Raw genomic sequence first — 19,694 nt, forward strand, 5'->3', positions numbered from 1 at the left:
TAGTCATTTAGGTCAACATTGGATCATTCAGAGATCCTCACTGAACTTCTGGAGAGAGTTTGCTGCACTGAAATTAAAGGGGCTGAATAATTTTGCACGCCCAATTTTTCAGTTTTTTATTTGTTAAAAAGGTTTGAAATATCCAATAAATTTCGTTCCACTTCATAATTGTGTCCCACTTGTTGTTGATTCTTCACAAAAAATTACAGTTTTATATCTTTATGTTTGAAGCCTGAAATGTGGGAAAAGGTCGAAAAGTTCAAGGGGGCCGAATACTTTCGCAAGGCACTGTATATACTATATTGAAGTGAATAAAAAATACCCAGCTTTTCTCTGGATTACAAACTGGAGACAAATTAAAGAAAAAAGAAAAAACATGTCCTGATAAGGAGTTGAGCCACAACAAGCTGCCAACAGCTACAATGCTTCTCAGAGTCTCTACTAGAGGCATGGGCAGCATTCTTCCAAAAGATATTCCCTCATTTGGTGTAAAGGGATGTACTAATTAAAATGTTTCTCGTGTGTCTTGGTCGTGGGAAGTATGCTTTGGGCATGTGTTTACTTGACTGATATTTCTGCCTTTCACAGTTGGTGGTAGGCCAACTGCTCGTCCTAACACAGTGTGGTCACATTAAACTTCTGTCCAACGAATACTCACTTGCTGGACAAATTCAAGCATGCGTTTCCTGTTTTGGCGCAATCTCCGGACGACTCCGGCGGCTTCACAAGTCCAAGCTCACCTTTGTTCAACTTTGACCGAGTAGATGCGCGGATGACTTATTATTCTAGCTTTTTTCTTCACCATTTTTAGTGCATTATCACACAACTAGATTAAAAACTGTAGCATTGATCTCAAACCATTTATAGTTTGTGATTACTCAATATTTATTTATTAGCCACATCAGAAATGAGACATCATGTCCTTTTTATGTGGCCGAGCGCAGGGAAATTTTGTTGAACGGAAACGTACTGTGTCCATAACTTCGGTCCAGTCTATGAGCCACACAGACAAATGCATTGATGCAAATAGCAACATTTATTTTAGAAGCAGTTGCACACAGACTGTTGTATGTTACAATGTCGACTGTTCATACTAAACATGGCCAAAGTTTAAAATAATGAGGTAAATGCCCTGAATACTAGGGTTCCAAAGTTTTTTCTACTACCCTGCCTAACTGATGTCGGCATGGATGTCCTTATACGGTCATCTGATCATGATTTGCTCCAGGCACAGCACGCCAACGATGGGTCCAACCACCAGCTCTGTCTGTCAAAAATTATTCGACCATACTGCTCAAAGTGCTTTCTCCAGCGCTGGCACAGCACTAAAAACCAAACAGGATTTTCCTGCATGACACGTGATGGAATGGGTTAAAAGGTCCATAATCATTTACTTCAAACATATTTACAGTATATAAGGAATGACATCATCTTCAGAGGGCACCAGGGAAAGGTGACTTCTTGGCTGATGACACTAATTCATTAGGAGGATTTGCATCTTCACATTGTTAACGCTTAACACCCCACATCTGACATGAAAATAAACGTTCAACGCTTCTAAACAAATCTGTTTCCAATCCAATTATTTACTTTACCTGGATGACTAAAATTAATGTAAACCAAGGGGATCATGGCTCAGAGACTTAAACTGCGCTGCCAGTACATGGCAATTTAAAGTTAGTGCCAAGAATTTTTAGCTACTGAAGTGAACTAAAAAAAGACCCAACATTTCTCTGGATATTCAGATGGGAGACAAAAACCCCCCCAACAGAACAGCGTATTAAGGAGTTGGCCCAACAGCTGCAATGCTTCTCAGAGTCTTTGAGCTCTGCTGGATGGCATGAACAACATTCTTCCAAAATATATTGCCTCATTTGGTGTAAAAGGATGTAAGTAATTAAAGTTTTTCCCGTGTGTGTGCAATTTCACATCATTTTGGACCATTATTATTTCCATGTGTGTACAAAAATTTAGAGGAGCTAGAGCAGATTACAAATAAACAATACCCAAAAAGCTAAACTTGCTGAAGAGGTCAACTAGGGAGGAATTTCAACTATTAGCGTGGTCCTTAACCATTTTCAGACTAGACTACAAACTGTAGCGTCGCTCCATCGCACTATTTATAGTTTGTGATTGCTCTCATCAGTATTTATTTATCATCCGCATCAGAAATGTGACGTCATGCACTTTTTCAGGGCTGAGTGTAGGTAACTTTTGTTTAATGGAAAGGTAATGTATCAACCTTCAGTCCAGTCTATGATCCACAGAGAAAAATGCATTGATGCAAGTAGCAATATTTCTGCACATATAATCCTTGTCTGTCATGTATAATGTTACAATGCCAGCTATTCATACTAAACATGGCCAATGTTTAAAATAATGAAGTAAATGCATGTAAAAGTAATCCCTTTGAGCAAAAAGCTCAGGCTTCAGACTGCTCTTACGTTAGCCAGCTACCACACTCCACAACGCCTTAAGAGATGGTTTTAGCCTCCTTGTTAGTGCGTCCACCTCCGGTACCCGGGGCCACGAGTTCGAGTCTGGACTGTGCAGTACAACCGGGGCTGGTTACACTCTGAATACTAGGTTTCCAGGCCACCCATTCAGTCTGTCAAAGTAATTTGACCGTTCTGCTCATAGCGCTTTCTCCAGCACTGGCACAGCACTAAAACAAAGTGTGGAATAGGTCTGGCTATGGAAAACTCTTTTACTCACGACTATTCTGTATTTTCAGTAGTGAAGGCAAGTTAGTTTCTTGATGGACAGATGGCTTTGCTTGTTGCTGCTAACTGTAGCTGCCATTAGCTAATTAGCTCAGTTAACAGAAGTTAGCATATACTTTAAAGCTATCTGTCCATCTTGAATTAAGTTATAAAAGTTGTGCGTTTTGTACAGTAATCAGTGAATCAGTGAGGCCCCGAGCAGAACTACCAGGCCAAGCGTATCTGGTACCTACACTGACCCTCAGAAAGAAGTCACTACAAGCTGTCACCTGCATTGGAGCCCAACGGCAAGAGGATGAGGCAGTGTAGCTCACAAGAACTGGGTGCTGCCTCTCTGTAGGCTTCCTGTGGTTGGCTAATCAGAAGAAAGTGGGCTTTTTAGGGAGAGAGGTCCTAAAGACAGAATGATCTGAGAGGCTGCATAAAGGGCCAGTATAAGATAAATAAGGATTTTTTAAAGCTGTGAATCATGCAAAGCTACTCTAGCGGAGTCCCAGAATAAAAATACAGAGCAGGAAATTAGCATAATGTCTCCTTAAATGCCTTTCTGTTCATACATAAAATAAATAAATACATATATAAATATATAAATACAATAAAACCATGTTTATTTAGCCTGACCCATTTAGAGTGGTTTCTCAACAAATTCAAATAAATACAATACAAAACACAAATAAATACTATATCTTTTTATCCATCCTAACCACCCACACACAATATCACTCAAGTCCTAATATATATTTGATGCATGTTTTATTTATTAGCATATTAGCCATATTAAACGAATGTTTGAAAATTGGTCAACAAATAAACTTTATGAATAAACTGAGCTATATTTTGTGTGAGTGTGTAGACATGAGCACTGTAATCCTCTTGTGACTTACCACATGCTTTCGCTGCACTGATGCACAGATCCTCTGCTATGTACTCCCCAGGTGGAAACGTAAGCACACTTTCTGAACAGTTGGGCCCGCCCCCTCCTCCATCCTTCCCGAGGTAGTAAAGGCGGACGGTCAGGCAGGTGGCCTCCATATCCTGCTTGGGGTCAGGTCTAGTGACTGGGTCAAGGTCAGAGGGAAGGCCATTGTAATGTGCTGTAGGACTGGAGGTAGGTGGGTCCATGTCTGTCAGCAGAATACAGGCCATGTGCTGCTTAAAACAAACATCCACCTGTAGGTAAGAATGGCAGGAAAGAATGAGCGCAAGTAAAAAGTTCAGAATATACTTTAGTTCAGGTACATAATTTCATAAGAGGAAGGACTCTCTGAGCTAGCAGTGTTTTACAGCATGTACAGCTTTCTGACCTGACAAATGAGTCCCTGAGATTTAAATGTGTTTACACGTTAACCAGACTGAAAGTCACAATCATTACGCAAGCCGCTCTGTGAAGCTGTACAGCGATGCTTTGAGCTAAACGCTATCATCAACTTGCTAACATGCTCACAACGACACAGCTACCATGCTGATGTTTAGGCAATTAGTTGTTTACCATGTTCAACACCCTAGTTTAGTGTGTTAGCAAGCTAACATTTGCTAATTAGCACTAAACACAAAGTACAGCTGAGGCTGGAGAAAATATCATTAGTTTAGAGGGTATTGGTCATTTGGTCATTTGGTCATAAACCAAAATACTGGAGAAACTAAAATTGTTGCCCAATAAAAAGTCAGGGGGATCAAAGTTATTACAGTTCATCCTAAGGGGGACATGAATGTCTGGACCAAATTTTAAGGCAAATTTAAATTGTTTTCTTTATTGGATGTTACTGAAGTCACTGAATATGAGATTGATATGACGACGTTTACTTTTATCCACTTATAATCAGAATACGATTAAAATGCCTAATTTTAATCTCAGTCACAGTAAAATGACTCATTTTAACATTTTTCATCATTTTAAAAGTGATTATACCTTGCATAATTAAATTAAAGGATGAAATTTTGTCTCTTAGTCATAGTATCTTCATCTATGATGAGTATGTGTCTTCTTGTGTATGTTCTCAACATTGAAATAATGGTTCCTTAATTCAATTATATTTGGTGAATTTTTATGCAGAAAGAGGGCGTAAATCGGGTGATGGAAATATTAAATATCATCACAAGACAAGCTGTCACATGCATCCCACAATGAACAGAGGAACAGAAGTCTTTTTGAAGAATACATAAAGGGTGGAAGTAGCGGCTAAAATGAAGATGATAGGCCACAGCTGGAATACACTGGAGGGAGCTTAAAATGAGTTACACACTGGAATGTTTTTGGAGACCATTTGCAGCAGTGGCTAATTCAGAGGCCTGAGATTGTATCCCTCTCTATAACCATAAACAGTTAGCTGACACGAGATGAGCATTACTTATCATCAATTACGTTTATGGTCGTTTGAGATTATTACTTATCACAAGATGTAGTGGCGGACTGCTCTCAGCATTTCCAGTCTCCAAACTATGTGTGGGGAAAATGCATTAAATCATTTTTGCACATGAAGCAACATTCGGTACTTTCTATTCCATGGTCTTATATATTAAAATTATTAAATTTAAATGTATTTTTATTTCTTTAAGCAGACTGATGTTTTAATAGTTGATGGTAATTTACCGCTAAGCTAAGTGACAAGAAAAACTGAGTGAAATACAGAGCTGGGGTCTCATTTATGAAACCGTGCATAAGAAAGACTACTAAAAGTAGTACGGACAAAACACAAAACACACACATATTCTGATTTATAAAACAGTGTGCACACACATCCTATGCCGATTTGTCTTTATAAATCACAGGTTCACACACCCATAGTAGCCTTTAAATAGTCAGTGAAACGCCCATAATTTTTCTATTTTTATTAATATTTGTTGCTAGTGCTGTACCCGAATACTTGTCTGACCTCCGCTCACAGCGGTGAACATACTGCTCCAGTTCACATCAAAGGGGAGACAAAATGAAGCCCTCAGCTGTGTGGGAGTTGAATTGAGTGATAATAATTGCAGTGTGGCAGTTATGGGTTTATTAGTTTTAATAGTCTACATTTTTAAATGAATCAGTATGAACACATTTAAATAATTATATTAGGCCTATTGTAGAAGAACATTTAGTTTGCTATAATAAGAATTCAAAGCAAATTTTGCATAATAATGCATTGTTTTTGTTCCAATACCGGAAATAGCGCTCACCCCGTCTGCTCGCCTGGGACCACCACCCAGCTAAACTATTCCCGGATTCTGCCCTGGACCTGCTCGGCTCAGCCTCTCACACTCTGAACTCTCAGCTACGTTCCCCCCTGCTCTGCACAGCAGCCACCAACCCGGTTCTGCAGCATCTGGTCTTTCAGTCGGCCTTGTTCATCCCCAGCTCAATATCCAATGCCTTCAACCCTACAGTAAATATTTATCTTTTATCAAACTCCCTCTCTTAGTCTTGCACTTGGGTCTGCTAGCCTAACTGTAACAAAGTAAAAAACAAAGTTTTGGTAATAATAACTTCCTGTGTTGGTTAGCCTAAGCTATGAGAATGAAACAGAGTGTTTTCTTTTTTCTCCCTCCACTTGTGTCATTACCAAACCTTCTTGGACATTCATCTTTCTTCTGCAGTTCTGCTTCTTTCTTGTGATATGAATGCCTGCTATAAACAGACAATTAAACAATCGGCATAATGTGACTGTTGAGAAATGCATTCCTGCTGTGTTTAAACATTTATTTACACAAACAGTCTACTCAATTAAAAAGGTTGCAGAGGAGATAATAAAGAAAGAAAAAAATGACTTTTTTATGATACCTAAGCTATACACTGAAAGATCTACTTAAGATCTACTGTAAAATCTTAATACCGATGTTCTGCCACTGCTGAGAGAGAGGCTTTTAAATATCTTCAGTTTATTAAGTTAAAAAAATAGTAGTTTTACCAGCTTTAGGACAGAACAATCTTCAATAGTCTTGTCTTTTTTCATACTTTGTGTTTTTTCCCCACACTGGTGCATGTATGAAACTACGCACTTGTGTTTACTCAACTGAGGCATCAAAATCAGCATCAATATAAACGTAATTTATTTTACTGTTATTTAGTTATTTAGGACAATAAATTGCACTGCATGCAAGTATTAATTACAGATGAAATTAAGGATGAAACTTTTAACATATTTGAGGTGTTCTTTTGTAAAAACAGATATTTGTGTTTATTATTCTAAATCATGCTTATTTTGTTGTGCGCTCCAGAAAGTATCAATCACACAGGTTATATTTTTTATTGGCCACTTCCGGGAATATCAATCAAATGGGTGTCTGTTTATTTGTCAAGTTTGTTTCAAGTGTGCTTAGAAAGTGGCGTACACCATCTTTAGTGCGTATGCACTGTTTATTATTATAAATGAAGAAAATAAAATGTGACGAGGTACAGTATGATATATTTTTTACACCATTTCCTAAAGCTAGGGTGGGAGATGTTGGAGAAACTAAAGAGACACCCACTCCCCTAAAACACATTTCATGCACAATGAGTCAGGCAGAGTGCACGCAGGTAGGCGATTCGCTTAACACCCTCATGCATTGTTTAAATTCTTTGATATTTTGATTGCTTCAACTTCTAAATACGTCATTTTGGCTGGAATGCTGGAGTCTATGTTTGTATGTATGTTATTATGTCTGTGTGCTGTCATAACTGTGTTTGTATAATTGTATGTGGACCACAGGAAGTTTAGCAACTGCTGCAACGGAAGCTAATGGGGATCCAAAAAAGAAATCTAATTTTGCTGTATTGTAAAGAGGGAATACACAGTAAATGTAAAAACAGTTACAGACTGTAACAGACTCACTCCTCCAGTAAGAGGCTTGGCACTGATACAGACTGTCTGCTTTTGATTACAGGCTTACTGACGAGGCATTACTGCGGTGAAAGCAGTTAAGCTGCATCATTTCATTACATGTTTTACCTCGTTACAGTCAGGTGTGTCATTTTTCCAATCTGAAACAAACAGTGTGTGTGTTAGGTCTGAGGTGGCTTTTCGATATTGAAGATAATAATAATAATAATAATAATAATAATAATGATATTCTGTTTTTTAAATTGTTGTCTTCTTTTGAAGTGGATATTGAGTAATCTTACATACATACATTTCATAACTTCCTTGTATTCTTTCCGATACATCCTGTACAGTGGTGACAGATCACAAAGTGTACGGTTATGAAAGCTACACCCTAGACTACAACGATGACCTACAGCATTAACATGCCAAAACCAGTGAAAAGCTCAAAGCACCCACACTTCTAGTGTAGCACAGCCAATCAAGGGTGGTATTATTAGCTGCTAGGAGTCGAAAAGCATAAAGAGGAAGTGCAGCAGTATAACCACAAACATAAACAAACGGCACAACTGTTACAGGGAGATAACAAAAAAAACAAACTTACACAACAATATACTAACTCAAATGCTCCATAAAAACACGCTAATGCTAGTTTTCATATAACTTCCAGTGGTGACTGTGATAGCTGTCTTGTGTATTGAATCGAAAGGCACTGTGGTGCCAGGGGGAGCGTAAGCAGCTTGATCAATTAGATCTCCATTTAGAGCATGGATTGGATTGAGAAATATCGATTGTGCGCTCTTGTGAAATGTACACATAATTTAAGAGTTTACATCAAGCTTTAAATTGAACAGAGACTGGGAGGTCATCGAAAGCAGATGTTAACCTGGAGAAGCCCTGGTTTGTGGTGGGTACAATGGCATACAAGAAGCATAAGAAAAGGCATTACAGTGCAAAGTTGGAAAATATATATTATTTATGTACAGAGTAAATAGCAGCGGTCAACCATGTAAACACATGACAATAATGACAATCCCCACACTGGCTTGTAACTTAATAATAAAGCTGCTTTATTATGCTTTGTTTACATCAGTTGTAAGCTAGACATTCCAACTGACCCTGAGCCAGTCAAATAAAAGTAAAACAAGGGCTCTACATCAAATAGGTTTCTGATTGGCTGTCTACAGCCACCCAGCTCCACAACACAGCACTTCTCTAACCAACTATTTAGTATACATTTTTTAAATATTTAAATAGAAAAGAAGGAATCTCCTTTCATCCATCTGTCTGTCTCCAAAATCATCCAATTGACACTTGGGGGGTGCACTGCTGAGGATGCCCCCTGACAACTACCACAAACATTGGCAGGCAACTTTTATGTGAATATAAACTGTAGTGGAGGTTTAATGTTTGACAGAGTACCTAATTTTATGTACGTAGGACACAGCACATAAGTTCCTGCAAAGTAAAAGTAAGCAAAGAATTATGCAAAGTATTGTTTTGGTTTACAAACCCCCAGCCCGTGAGGCACAACATTATTGATGCTATATAAATGTACACCTCTGACATATGAAAGAGGAAGGTCAGCACATGTTTGAGAACACAGGAAAACATTGCAATATTACTTTTTGTCAGTGTGTCACACAGTGTACACACCCAGAAACATTTATCATGTAGCAGACAGGCAGTTAGACAAGTTCCATGCTGTGTCTTATCAGGGCCTTGATGCTAGTTGAGGTCAGAGCTATCAGCTCGGACACATTTTGCCCCTAATGGCTGCGCTGCTCCAATGCTGGCCACTGATGCTACCTCTTAAATCAGCTGCTGGACATTTTGCACTTACCAAATGACTTCTGCGTTGGCTTTAAAGTTTGGATCAAGTTAAAATTGTTAACAACAGTCCCTAGATCATTTTGGAAAAAAACTTGCATCTACAATTGGTGGCTATATTGTATAGGACCATGTTATGGAAGAACAATGGCCTGCAAAATTAGTTTGAGACTACACTGTCGGCTGCTGGTCGGTGCCATGGTTACAACTTTCCCAACAAGAAAACAAAGCTCACTGATCCTGTCTTGTAGGTGGATGTTTCGTTCCTTTGTTTTCCCACCGCCATGTCAATGAAATGGTGTATATCAACAGTGACAACACCCCCAGAGCATAATTTTTCCACCTCCAGTGGAACTGTGGGGATGGTGTTTTTGGGGTCATAGGCAGCATTCCTCCTTCTCCAAACATGGTGAGTTGAGTAGATACCAAAAAGCTAGATTTTGGTCTCATCTGACCACAAAACTTTCACCCAGTTCTCCTCTGAATCATTCAGATGTTGGCAAACTTACAGACGGGTCTGCATATGTGATTCCTTGAGCAGGGGGACCTTGCAGGCGCTGCAGGATTTCGGTCCTTCACAGCGTAGTGTGTTACCGATTGTTTTCTTGGAGACTATGGGCCAAGCTAATTTGACATCTTTGACAAGATCCTCCTGTGTAGTTCTGGACTGATTCCTCACTGTTCTCATGATCAATGTAACTCCACGAGGTGAGATCTTGCATGGAGCCCCAGACCGAGGGAGATTCACTGTTGTTTTGTGTTTCTTCCATTTGCGTATTATTGCACCAACGGTTGTCACCTCCTCACCAAGCTGCTTGGCGATGGTCTTGTAACCCATTCCAGCCTTGTGTAGGTCTACAATCTTGTCCCTGACATCCTTGGAGAGCTCTTTGGTCTTGGCCATGGTGGAGAGTTTGGAATCTGATTAACTTCTTCTGTGGACAGGTGTCTTTTATAGAGGTAACAAACATGATTAGGAACACACCCTGTAAGAGTGTGCTCCTAATCTCAGCTTGTTACCTGAATAGAAGACACCTGGGGGCCAGAAATCATTCTGATTGAGAGGGGGTCAAATACTTATTTCACTCATTAAAATGCAAATCAATTTATAAAATTTTTGACATGCGTTTTTCAGAATTTTTGTTGTCGTTATTCTGTCTCTTACTGTCTACCATTAAAATTATAGACTGATAATTTCTTTGTCAGTGGGCAAACGTATAAAATCAGCAGGGGATCAAATAGTTTTTCCCCCTCACTTAAGTACAGAGTGATTGTTTATGTTATTAGGGAACACGTGCTTTTTCTACTATGACAAGTATCTGCTGTGAAAAAAACCTCAAATCACATCAAAACAATTAGGCTAAGTATCCTTTAATAAATAATATTACATTTGAACAGCACAAACATTGTACTAAATATCTGTATAAATATTTATGTCAAAGTAAGTCTTTCTATTGTGTAGATTGTTGCTATTGTGCATGTGGTATGTGAGCATAAGTCAGAATTGACCCTTAGCTAAGCCACGCCCTCCTTATGTACTGTTGCTAAGTCCGACAAACTAGCGGACCTGTCGAACCTTTACCACGGCGATGCCAGAAAGAAGCAGACAGTTTTGCAGTAGCATTGTGCACTTTAAAGTTGTATTCAGGCGGTCAAACTGAAGACAGAAGCTAAAGCCTTACCGAAAACAGAAAAAGTGTACCACCGTATTATTATTGACTATTGAGAAAGGGGACCAGTGATATTAAGGATCAACACTGCTCCTGTACAGCTGGGGAGGTCTCTATTCACTATTACAATCATTAAAAAGCGGAACAGAAGGACGTTACGTTCAGTAGTAAGTTAGCTAGGATTAGCTAACTAACATTAAATTAGGAACAATCCATAGCCTACATTTTCATAGATTTGTTTTAGGTTTTGGAAAGTGAATAACTTGTACTTGTCCTTTCAACCTCTCTGTGTAGTGACTGTAACTACTGAAAGTGCCCCAGGAAAAAATGCAGAAATAAAAGCTAGAAAACAACTCCTGTTGAATACGAGTCAATGGCCAGCTGCGTATTCGGGGTGTGGCTTAGCGATGGGTCAATTGCATGAAGTCAGGTTCTGGCTAAATGGCTATAAAGCACTGCCAAATATGAATACATCACAAATGAGCAACACAGCAGACAGTAAAAATCTCCTTAACAAAGAAAGCTACCATGACACCATAGTGAGGCAACAGGGTGGTCCACACGCTGTCTGCCAACTCAATGTTCCTGAGCACCAGCTGAGTGTAGCCACAGCCAAACTGCTATGTGCTAGCACATATAAACAGGCACAGCATGTCACACATCTATCACTTTCATTTGTCTGAAGCACTATGAAACTGTAAGGATGTACAAACAATTAAGGGCAGCCTAGGTCTAGTTGGACCACAAAAGTTTGGTCAGGTCAACAATGGTGCCACTTCAAACCCGAATAAAAAAGCTTGATTAGTCCCACTGAAACCCATGTGATGGACTTGAGACAACCCATATGTGCTCCCCTGAACAACCTTGAGCAAATGTTCGGAAGGCAGGAATTAAGTAAAAGATTTGATGTCTTAATAAAAGTACATTATTCACTTTGACATTCAGCTGTAACATAATACTCAATGCGACCACTGCGTTGCTCTCTTCCCTCCTGGTGTAATGCTGGTTTCACGCACAACATGGTGCTAGCCTTGAGCTGGAGCGATTACATACAAAGTCAATGCAAAGACGCGGAGTGATTCCCTGCCAGGCGGTGCGGTGGACAAGCTGGAGGCGATGCGAAGTGTGAATCCAATGCGGAAAATCACATCCAACGCTCCGTGAACTTTGCGTGGCGCTGTGTCAGTAGCCTATCAGTGTTCACACTGTCCAACACAGGACAGGGACACCAGGCAGAGCAGAGGGACAGGACCGCTTGCCAACAAACAGCTGCTGTGCTCCGGAAAGCTCTAGAGGAGAGGGATGGGAGCACGCCGGAGCTTTGGACAAATAAACACACCGGATTCTGCTGTGATAATGCTCACAGGAGCTCAGGGCTGATTGCTTTCATTAAATTAACTTTAACTTATATTTTTTGGGATTATAACATTGATTTATCTTCACTTGTGCTTTTCACCAGTGAGCTACCATGTTTGGTATTGTAGCTGTTGTTATTGTAGCTGCCAGAGCTCTGTGGGACTACTTCATACTTCAGGAGACTGCTTAGAGAAAATTAAGAGGGGAAGTTAACGGTTACCACCGGGTAAATTCAGAAAACATGTGTCTTTTACTTGATTCTAGCTATCGTTGTACTTTACTATGAAAGTAGTTAGCGTAGCATAGTTCCATTCGGAAAACATGCATTTTAAAAGACCTGAAAAAAGCATGATTTGATAGTTTTAACAAATCGGCATCAGTTTTAACCTTTTATTGCAACAAAATCACAGCAAAATGTTAATTTCATAGAGCTTAGTAATGGCAGGTTGTGTTTATTTGCGTTTGTTGCGTTGTGTGTGACAACTCCTGTGAGTAGTCCAGCGGTCAAACTCAGTATAAGTCAGGGAATTAACCTAATGTCTTACTGCAAATGCAATTACCAAAGACAAAGTGGAAATGGTATCGAAATTACAACTTACTCACTATACTAAACCTGAAGCAATTAGTCAAGTAACAGAAGTTGAATTGGCAAAAGATTTGAGTTATTATTTAAAATCAGTAATAAGTATAAATGCCAAAAATGCTCTGAATTAACTGAATACCTTTGGATTATAGACTGGTTGGTCAGACAAAACACGTGGTGTTAAGTTTAGGAGATCAGGACATTGTGTCCCACCCCCTCCCTTCAGGTTTCCCTCCAAAGCCACTACCCAAAAACACATTTTCTTGTGCAGTCAGTGCACACAGGTAGGTAGCCTGCCAATTATTTCATTTGGACCGAATTATATACTTATTACAGTCTTGCGACCGACTGAATTTGTGTTAGAGCATTTGATCTGTTAATTTCTGCAGATATGTCGCAACTTTATGACAAAAGAAAGTAAGTAAAATGAGTAAAAGAAGGATCAACGGTCTGCTGAAATAAGCTTTAATCTTTTTGTCCATGTGCATGTACTAAACAGTCCGTTTGGTGTGCGAAACCCAACACATCTGCTCATGGTCCTTGTGCCACTTGACAGAACATGAGCAATTTTGCAAAGAGGAATGGTGTAAATTTCCAGTGTCCAGGCGTGCAAAGGCTGACAAATCCTTGGGCCCTATGATTTCCGAGGAAAAACACAAACGGAATCAAGGAATTTGATCACAAAAATGGAATCAACTGTGGACTATGGTGCTGTGTTTTTGTGTCGGGTGCTGCTTCTGTCCTCTGCTCTCTGTGTCACACCGAGGGCGGGTTCGAGCAGCATATGGACGCTGTCCTGCAGATGGACCGTGGAAAGAAATTGTCAGTAGTCATGTAATAACCTATTAGAGGACAATTCACAATATAAGGCATGTATTGTGAATTGTCACTTATTAAATAGTATGATAGTATTTTAATATCCTACTGTTGTAATACTGTTATTGTGAATCATCCCCATAAATAATTGCACATACATTTGAAGATTTCTATATGAATATTTGCATGACACATCATATTCATTGATATTGATTATTTTTTACATTTTCTTATTGAACTGTGGAAATTGTATTCTTCCACCACATGATTACACACTCACTTAACTCGCAAAACACAGAATTCATAAAAATTTTAAGGGGAACCATGGAAAAAATTAAAAACAGATTTCATAGCGACCTCAAATCCATCTTAACTCAAAGCTGCTGCCAAAGGTTGCTCCACTGACTTGAAGAAGTGGATAGTTTCTCAAGGCTGCTTTGTGTTAAAAACCCGCAAACACTTTGGATTCACACAGGCCAACATCATCAACAGGTCGCGTCCCAGAAAGAGCTCTCTGGAATACAAGGGGAAAACAGCCCCAAAAAAACTTAGCTATGAAGTCGGAGGAATATATGTGAAATGCGAACACAGCAACACAAATTTGCAGCCAGATGGTTGTCGCTAGTTGGATGAGAGGGAGAGGATTAATTTATAGCTCACACAAGCCAGGAGGAGAGGTTTTTGCGTTATTAATCTTGTTCTTAAATCCATTACTAAAAATTCCATTTTAGTTTGTAATGCTTAGTCATGTTGTAACAGGTGTGGTAACACACCCATCTATTAAAGTTAACAGTGCTTCCAACTGTGAACCTCTTTGCAGGAAAAAAAATCCCCTTGAATTTTTTGGCAGAATACCTATTTCATCTTTTCTCACAAGGAAGTAAAATGAAAGAAGACAAAGGGTCTGGAAAAGATGGTGTGACTGTGGGATGTAATCTTTAGTCACCTAGTGAACAATGAAGTTGTGTCTAAAGTTCATACTGTCCTTGGGGTTTCTGCTCACCCACTTCTACTGATGCAATGCTGTAGTTGTTTCAGAGTATTTACACTTCCTCAAAAGTGCTTCCCAAACGTTGCCAGGCAGTGCACTTACTTTCTGTTTTGATGATCTGAAATGAACACAATATTCAAGTAAATTAAACTTTCTTTTGGTGTTACTTCTGACTGCAGAACAGTAGCCAGTAGCCACTTCTTATTTACTACTAGAGGGTGGATTTTCACTCCTGCACCTCAAAAAACACTCCTGTCCCATCCCATTCTCAGAAGACTGATGCACAGGATTCCCAGAAATAACATCAGCCTCGACTTACTACCACACATGGTTCAGTATTTTGATGTGTTCTGTCCCTGCTGTGCACTCTTTACTGCTTAAATTAGTGTCTTCAGGAAGGGTGGTTTCATGAAGAGAGCACATTCTATGCTTTCTTTTCCCGCTTGACATGGCATTACAGGCACCTTCGTCAGAGAAACTTCCCATACAGGCTCTAAGCGTTTCAGTGACCATGTGTAGCTACTTATGCACACTTCAATAGAACATCAAGCCAGCACTTAATGATTTCCAAACTGATATCCTGAGGGTTCGCTGGAGGAATGAAAAAAAAATGAATATTTGAGGCTTGACCACTTTGTGTTTGCTTTGTGTTTGACCACAAATATGCTACAGGAACACACTTTAGCCCTTTACCAGCCCATATCACACCGTTCTGTCATCCCTTAACGTGTCAAAAAAAGTTTCAGATTACGTCATCAACAAAATGTACAGACCACAGGTTAATGTACTGAACGTGAGATGGGGAACACAGAAGAGTTTCCTTTCCCTGCACAGTATGTGTGCACATGTGTGAATCCGTGTGTTTGTTTTGCCAATGCTTGCTCTTGCTATGTTAAAAGGACAGAGACACGGTGTTTAAAAGCTACTTAAAAAACTAGCATTCTGGAAAAGATTTTTGTAAAAGGGACGCTCTGCAACACCTTCAACTGGTTCAAAAACCATGACTGACTGCAAAAGGTAATGCAGATTGTCAACGCTGTAAACAGCAAGTTAGTAACTGTGAAATGTGTTGGCATGGATTGTCAGTTACCCATGATAAAGCCAGTTAGGCATGCTTCAAGAAATAAATGAATCAAGGCTCTGGGAAGCACAGGGTAAATACACGTTGGATTTTAACCTTAAACGCACCAATGTGTGGGATGTTTTCATTCTTGTGAGTTCAGACCTAGCCGCACATCTCTCTATGATCCGGTACTCTTAAGATTGTACTAACAATTATTGTGGCAAAAATGTGACATGGAAAAACAAGTAGCTCTCACTTTGATGTTGCCATTTGTTCCATTTTAAACTCATTTTTCTTCATCACAGCAGCTGACAGTGCAGTTCTTTGTATATGACCTGAATAAAACTTGCAGAACGTTACACATGGTCCTTGATGTAATTATAATGTACTTTCCCCATAACTGTGTATATGTCTGTAACTGATTATGTTCTTCCAGTAAAGACCTATAACAAACATGCTAAATCGCCCATAAGTGCTTTGACTTGGCCTACTGAATCAATACTGCCTACATATAATTGAAAACACTATGTAAAAATATCACGATCATATGTACTTTTATTTTGGAAACATAAAAACAACATCAAACCTTTTAACCACTGTAAAAACCTGTACCTTATTTACAGCAGGTGAAACCATAAATAGACATATTACTAGCAGTGCTACTAAGTATTGCTTTGCTGTGATAAAGTTGAGATAATCCAGTATCTACTCCCTCAGCCCAGCAATCCCCTTAACATGTCATACAGTCAATTTAAGAATCCATATTAGTGTTGTTGGTTGGGGATGACTAAAACATTGCTTCCCTTCTCAAAACCAGAAAACACAGCCTCCACTATGAAGTTTGAACTGGAAAATGATTTGACTGCTCTGAAGAGAATTAACTAACCTGGTTTGTAAAATGAATCATCTATAGGATAAGCATAATTTTATAAATCATTTGGCAGCACCATCGACAAAGTAAATATACTCTCAGTGACCACTTTATTTGTTATACCTAGCTAGACCCAAATGCAGTCTAATAGAAAAACCCTGCAATAATCTGACCTACAGGAAGGTTATGTTTAGCTTTGGTTTTAACTGTTTTAGAAAGGTGTTGATTTATGGATGAGAGAATCACCCTTTCTGCAACTTATTAACAAGCTCTAATAACAGCAATGCAATTCAACAGCACAAAAACTGCAGTCGCTGAATCAACAATTCAACACCAGTAGAGTAGGGCGATAAATGAGCCAGGCTTATATATTGACTAACATTGGCTTATCACAGAAATATCACTATCAGCAAGCTATACTGTATTTAACATTAGCAGTGGTGGACAGTAACTAAGTAAATTTACTTAATGACTGTACTTAAGTACAAGTACCACAAATTTGTGATTAAGTACAGTACTTGAGTACCCTGTTTGTACTTCTACTCCACTAGATTTCAGGGGGAAAAGTTTTACTTTTTACTGACTACATTTATCTGACAGCTTCAGTTACTAGTTCCTTTACAAATTACATTTTTTTCCACAAAAAAACACATGAAGTTTAAAAAATACGATGTGCTGTTATAAATTTAACTACCCAACAGTTTATACAAACAGCTGAAACCCCAACACTATTTTGATGAAATTCCGTTTTTCATGTAAACAAGCATAACCATACTCAACCTTCTACTTTCGATACTTCAGTATTTTTAAAAGCAGGTACTTTTGTACTTGACTTAAGTAGAAATTTAAATTGAAGATTTCTACTTTTAGTGAAGTAATATTTCACAAGGGTATCTGTACTTTTGCTCAAGTACAGGATTTTTTTTACTCTGTCCACCACTGAACAAGAGATTTCTGTACACAAATGCCATATAGATGTTTGAGGTCATTTCGAAAGCAGTGTCTCTATTACTTAGTTTGTCCTCCAGAGATAACTGACATATTTGTAAAGCGTCCTGATTAATCTTGGTCAGAATTCTTTCATTACCAAATTTAAAGGATCCTTATCACATATCATTGATTATGTTGGGTGGCTGTGGCTCAGAAGGTACAGCGGGTCAGCCACCAATCGTAAGTTTGGTGGTTTGATTCCCGGGCTCCACCAGTCTGCATGTCGAAGTTTTCTTGGGCAAGATACTGAACCCCAAATTACATGAGTGTTTGAATATGTGTGAAGGATAAGTTCCATCCTGATGAGCAGTTGGCACCTTGCATGGCAGTCCATGTCACTGCGGATAAGGTTAATGTGACATGTAGTGTAAAGCGCTTTGAGTGGTCGGCAGCCTTTCTAGAGGCAACAGACCATTTACCATGTTATGTGCTAATGTTAAATAAATAAATAATGGCATACTGTTTTTTAAACTCTCAAATATCGACTTCAGCATTGGCATCAAAAGTTCAATATCGACATGGCTTCATTATAGAATACCTTCATCGCATGAAGGTATTATAGGGAAATTGTCTATCTTAGCATCTGATAGGTGTACCTAATAACCGAGCAACATGTATAAATATACAACTAACGTTACAGTGAAATAACACACCTGTCCATGGCGGGGATTAATATTTCACCTCAGTTACAGGACCAATTCAGTTTATAAATCTTTGGTTTCTGTATTTTGTTCAACACGTTCATATTTATTGAACTGTTAACCACATAAACAAAAGTAAGTTGTGTATGACATACACAGACTAAACAAAACTTTTTTCAGCAGGTCTAGCACACAGACCAGCTGATTTAACGTTAGCCAGGGTTTATTGTACTTGCTAAGCTAGCTGTAACGTTAGGTTAACTGGCACAATGACCACTCGCACCATCCACACACACACACACAGAACTTACTGTGACTGTGGTCTTCTGGTGTGATGTGCCTGCTTGAGTTTTCCCCAAAATCCCCACAGGTGCGTCGGTCTGCTTTTGTTGTCCAACACAGACTCAACCTGGGTAACTAACGTTACAGCACGGGCTCTCTGCGTTAGCTAGCTGCCACGGACCTAACGGGTTAACAGTACCGTTAGCGCTGCTTCGTTATTTGCCCCGTCAACTGCCATTCCGACGCCTTCACATCTTTTCCCAAACTATTTGCATCTGACGCTTCACAGCGACCACTGGGTGACTTTCAGTGAGCTCATTATTTTTTGCTCCACATGACGCCTGAGTTTAGCTAAGGTGGAAGACGCAACTGTTAGCCTAAGTTACTGCCACCCTGACTCACCCGTGTCTCCTCTTATGAGCAGATGATAGAAGCTACACTGATGATGATGATGTGGTGTGGGCGGAGCAGGATGTCTCCAAACGATTAGCCTCCTTTCTGACCCATTACTTCTACGGGGTGTGCTCCTTCCGTGTTTGACACGGAAGAATTTTTTTTTTCTAAATACTGGAATCCCTTTTGAGTTCCCAGAGCTCCTGGAGAAAGGCAAAGCCCTGACCATATTAAACAGTGGTGGAAGGAAACTATATTTAACAAAGTAAAGCAGGTCTACTTAAGTATTTGACTTTCAGTTTGAGCTATTTTCTGGTAGTAGCCTCCACTACATGAAGGCTAACAGAGAAATACTGTACCTTTTATACCACCACATTTATTTGACAGTTACAGTTACTTACTAAAAGTACACCACCAGCAACAAAGCAGCATCACTTTCAGGAGCCATTCTGTGTAATAAGTAGGTTTATTTACTTTAAGTTGCTACATTTAGCTGATATTTCCAAAAAGTAAACTTTTTTGAAAACAGGACTGCAGTACTGGAGTATATTTTTATTGGTTCATTGCTACTTGTAGGCCTACTTAATTTAAGGATCTGAATACTACACCACTATTGCAATAAGCACAATACATGACAAAGACACAATTTGTATTAGTTAAATCATGAAAGTAGTAGTAGTAAGTAAAAAAACCCCAACAACATA

At 39.2% G+C, this 19,694-nt stretch overlaps 1 protein-coding gene across 1 annotated transcript in view; it reads right to left on the reverse strand.

Moving 5' to 3' along the window:
• Window positions 1–19,020, reverse strand: part of jak2a (Janus kinase 2a) — a 38,812-nt gene extending 19,792 nt beyond the window's left edge. Inside the window, exons 1-2 of the mRNA XM_038734467.1 lie at window positions 18,627–19,020; window positions 3,608–3,893 (exon numbers count right to left, since the gene is read on the reverse strand). Coding sequence (XP_038590395.1) covers window positions 3,608–3,869 — 262 coding nt within the window. The 5' untranslated portion in view covers window positions 3,870–3,893; window positions 18,627–19,020. The remainder of the gene's footprint in view (window positions 1–3,607; window positions 3,894–18,626) is intronic.
• Window positions 19,021–19,694: the final 674 nt, after the last annotated feature.

The sequence above is a fragment of the Micropterus salmoides genome, unplaced genomic scaffold, assembly GCF_014851395.1.
Source record: "Micropterus salmoides isolate LMB-PRFRI ecotype aquatic unplaced genomic scaffold, ASM1485139v1 Ms_hic_scaffold_20, whole genome shotgun sequence".
NCBI lineage: Eukaryota > Metazoa > Chordata > Actinopteri > Centrarchiformes > Centrarchidae > Micropterus > Micropterus salmoides.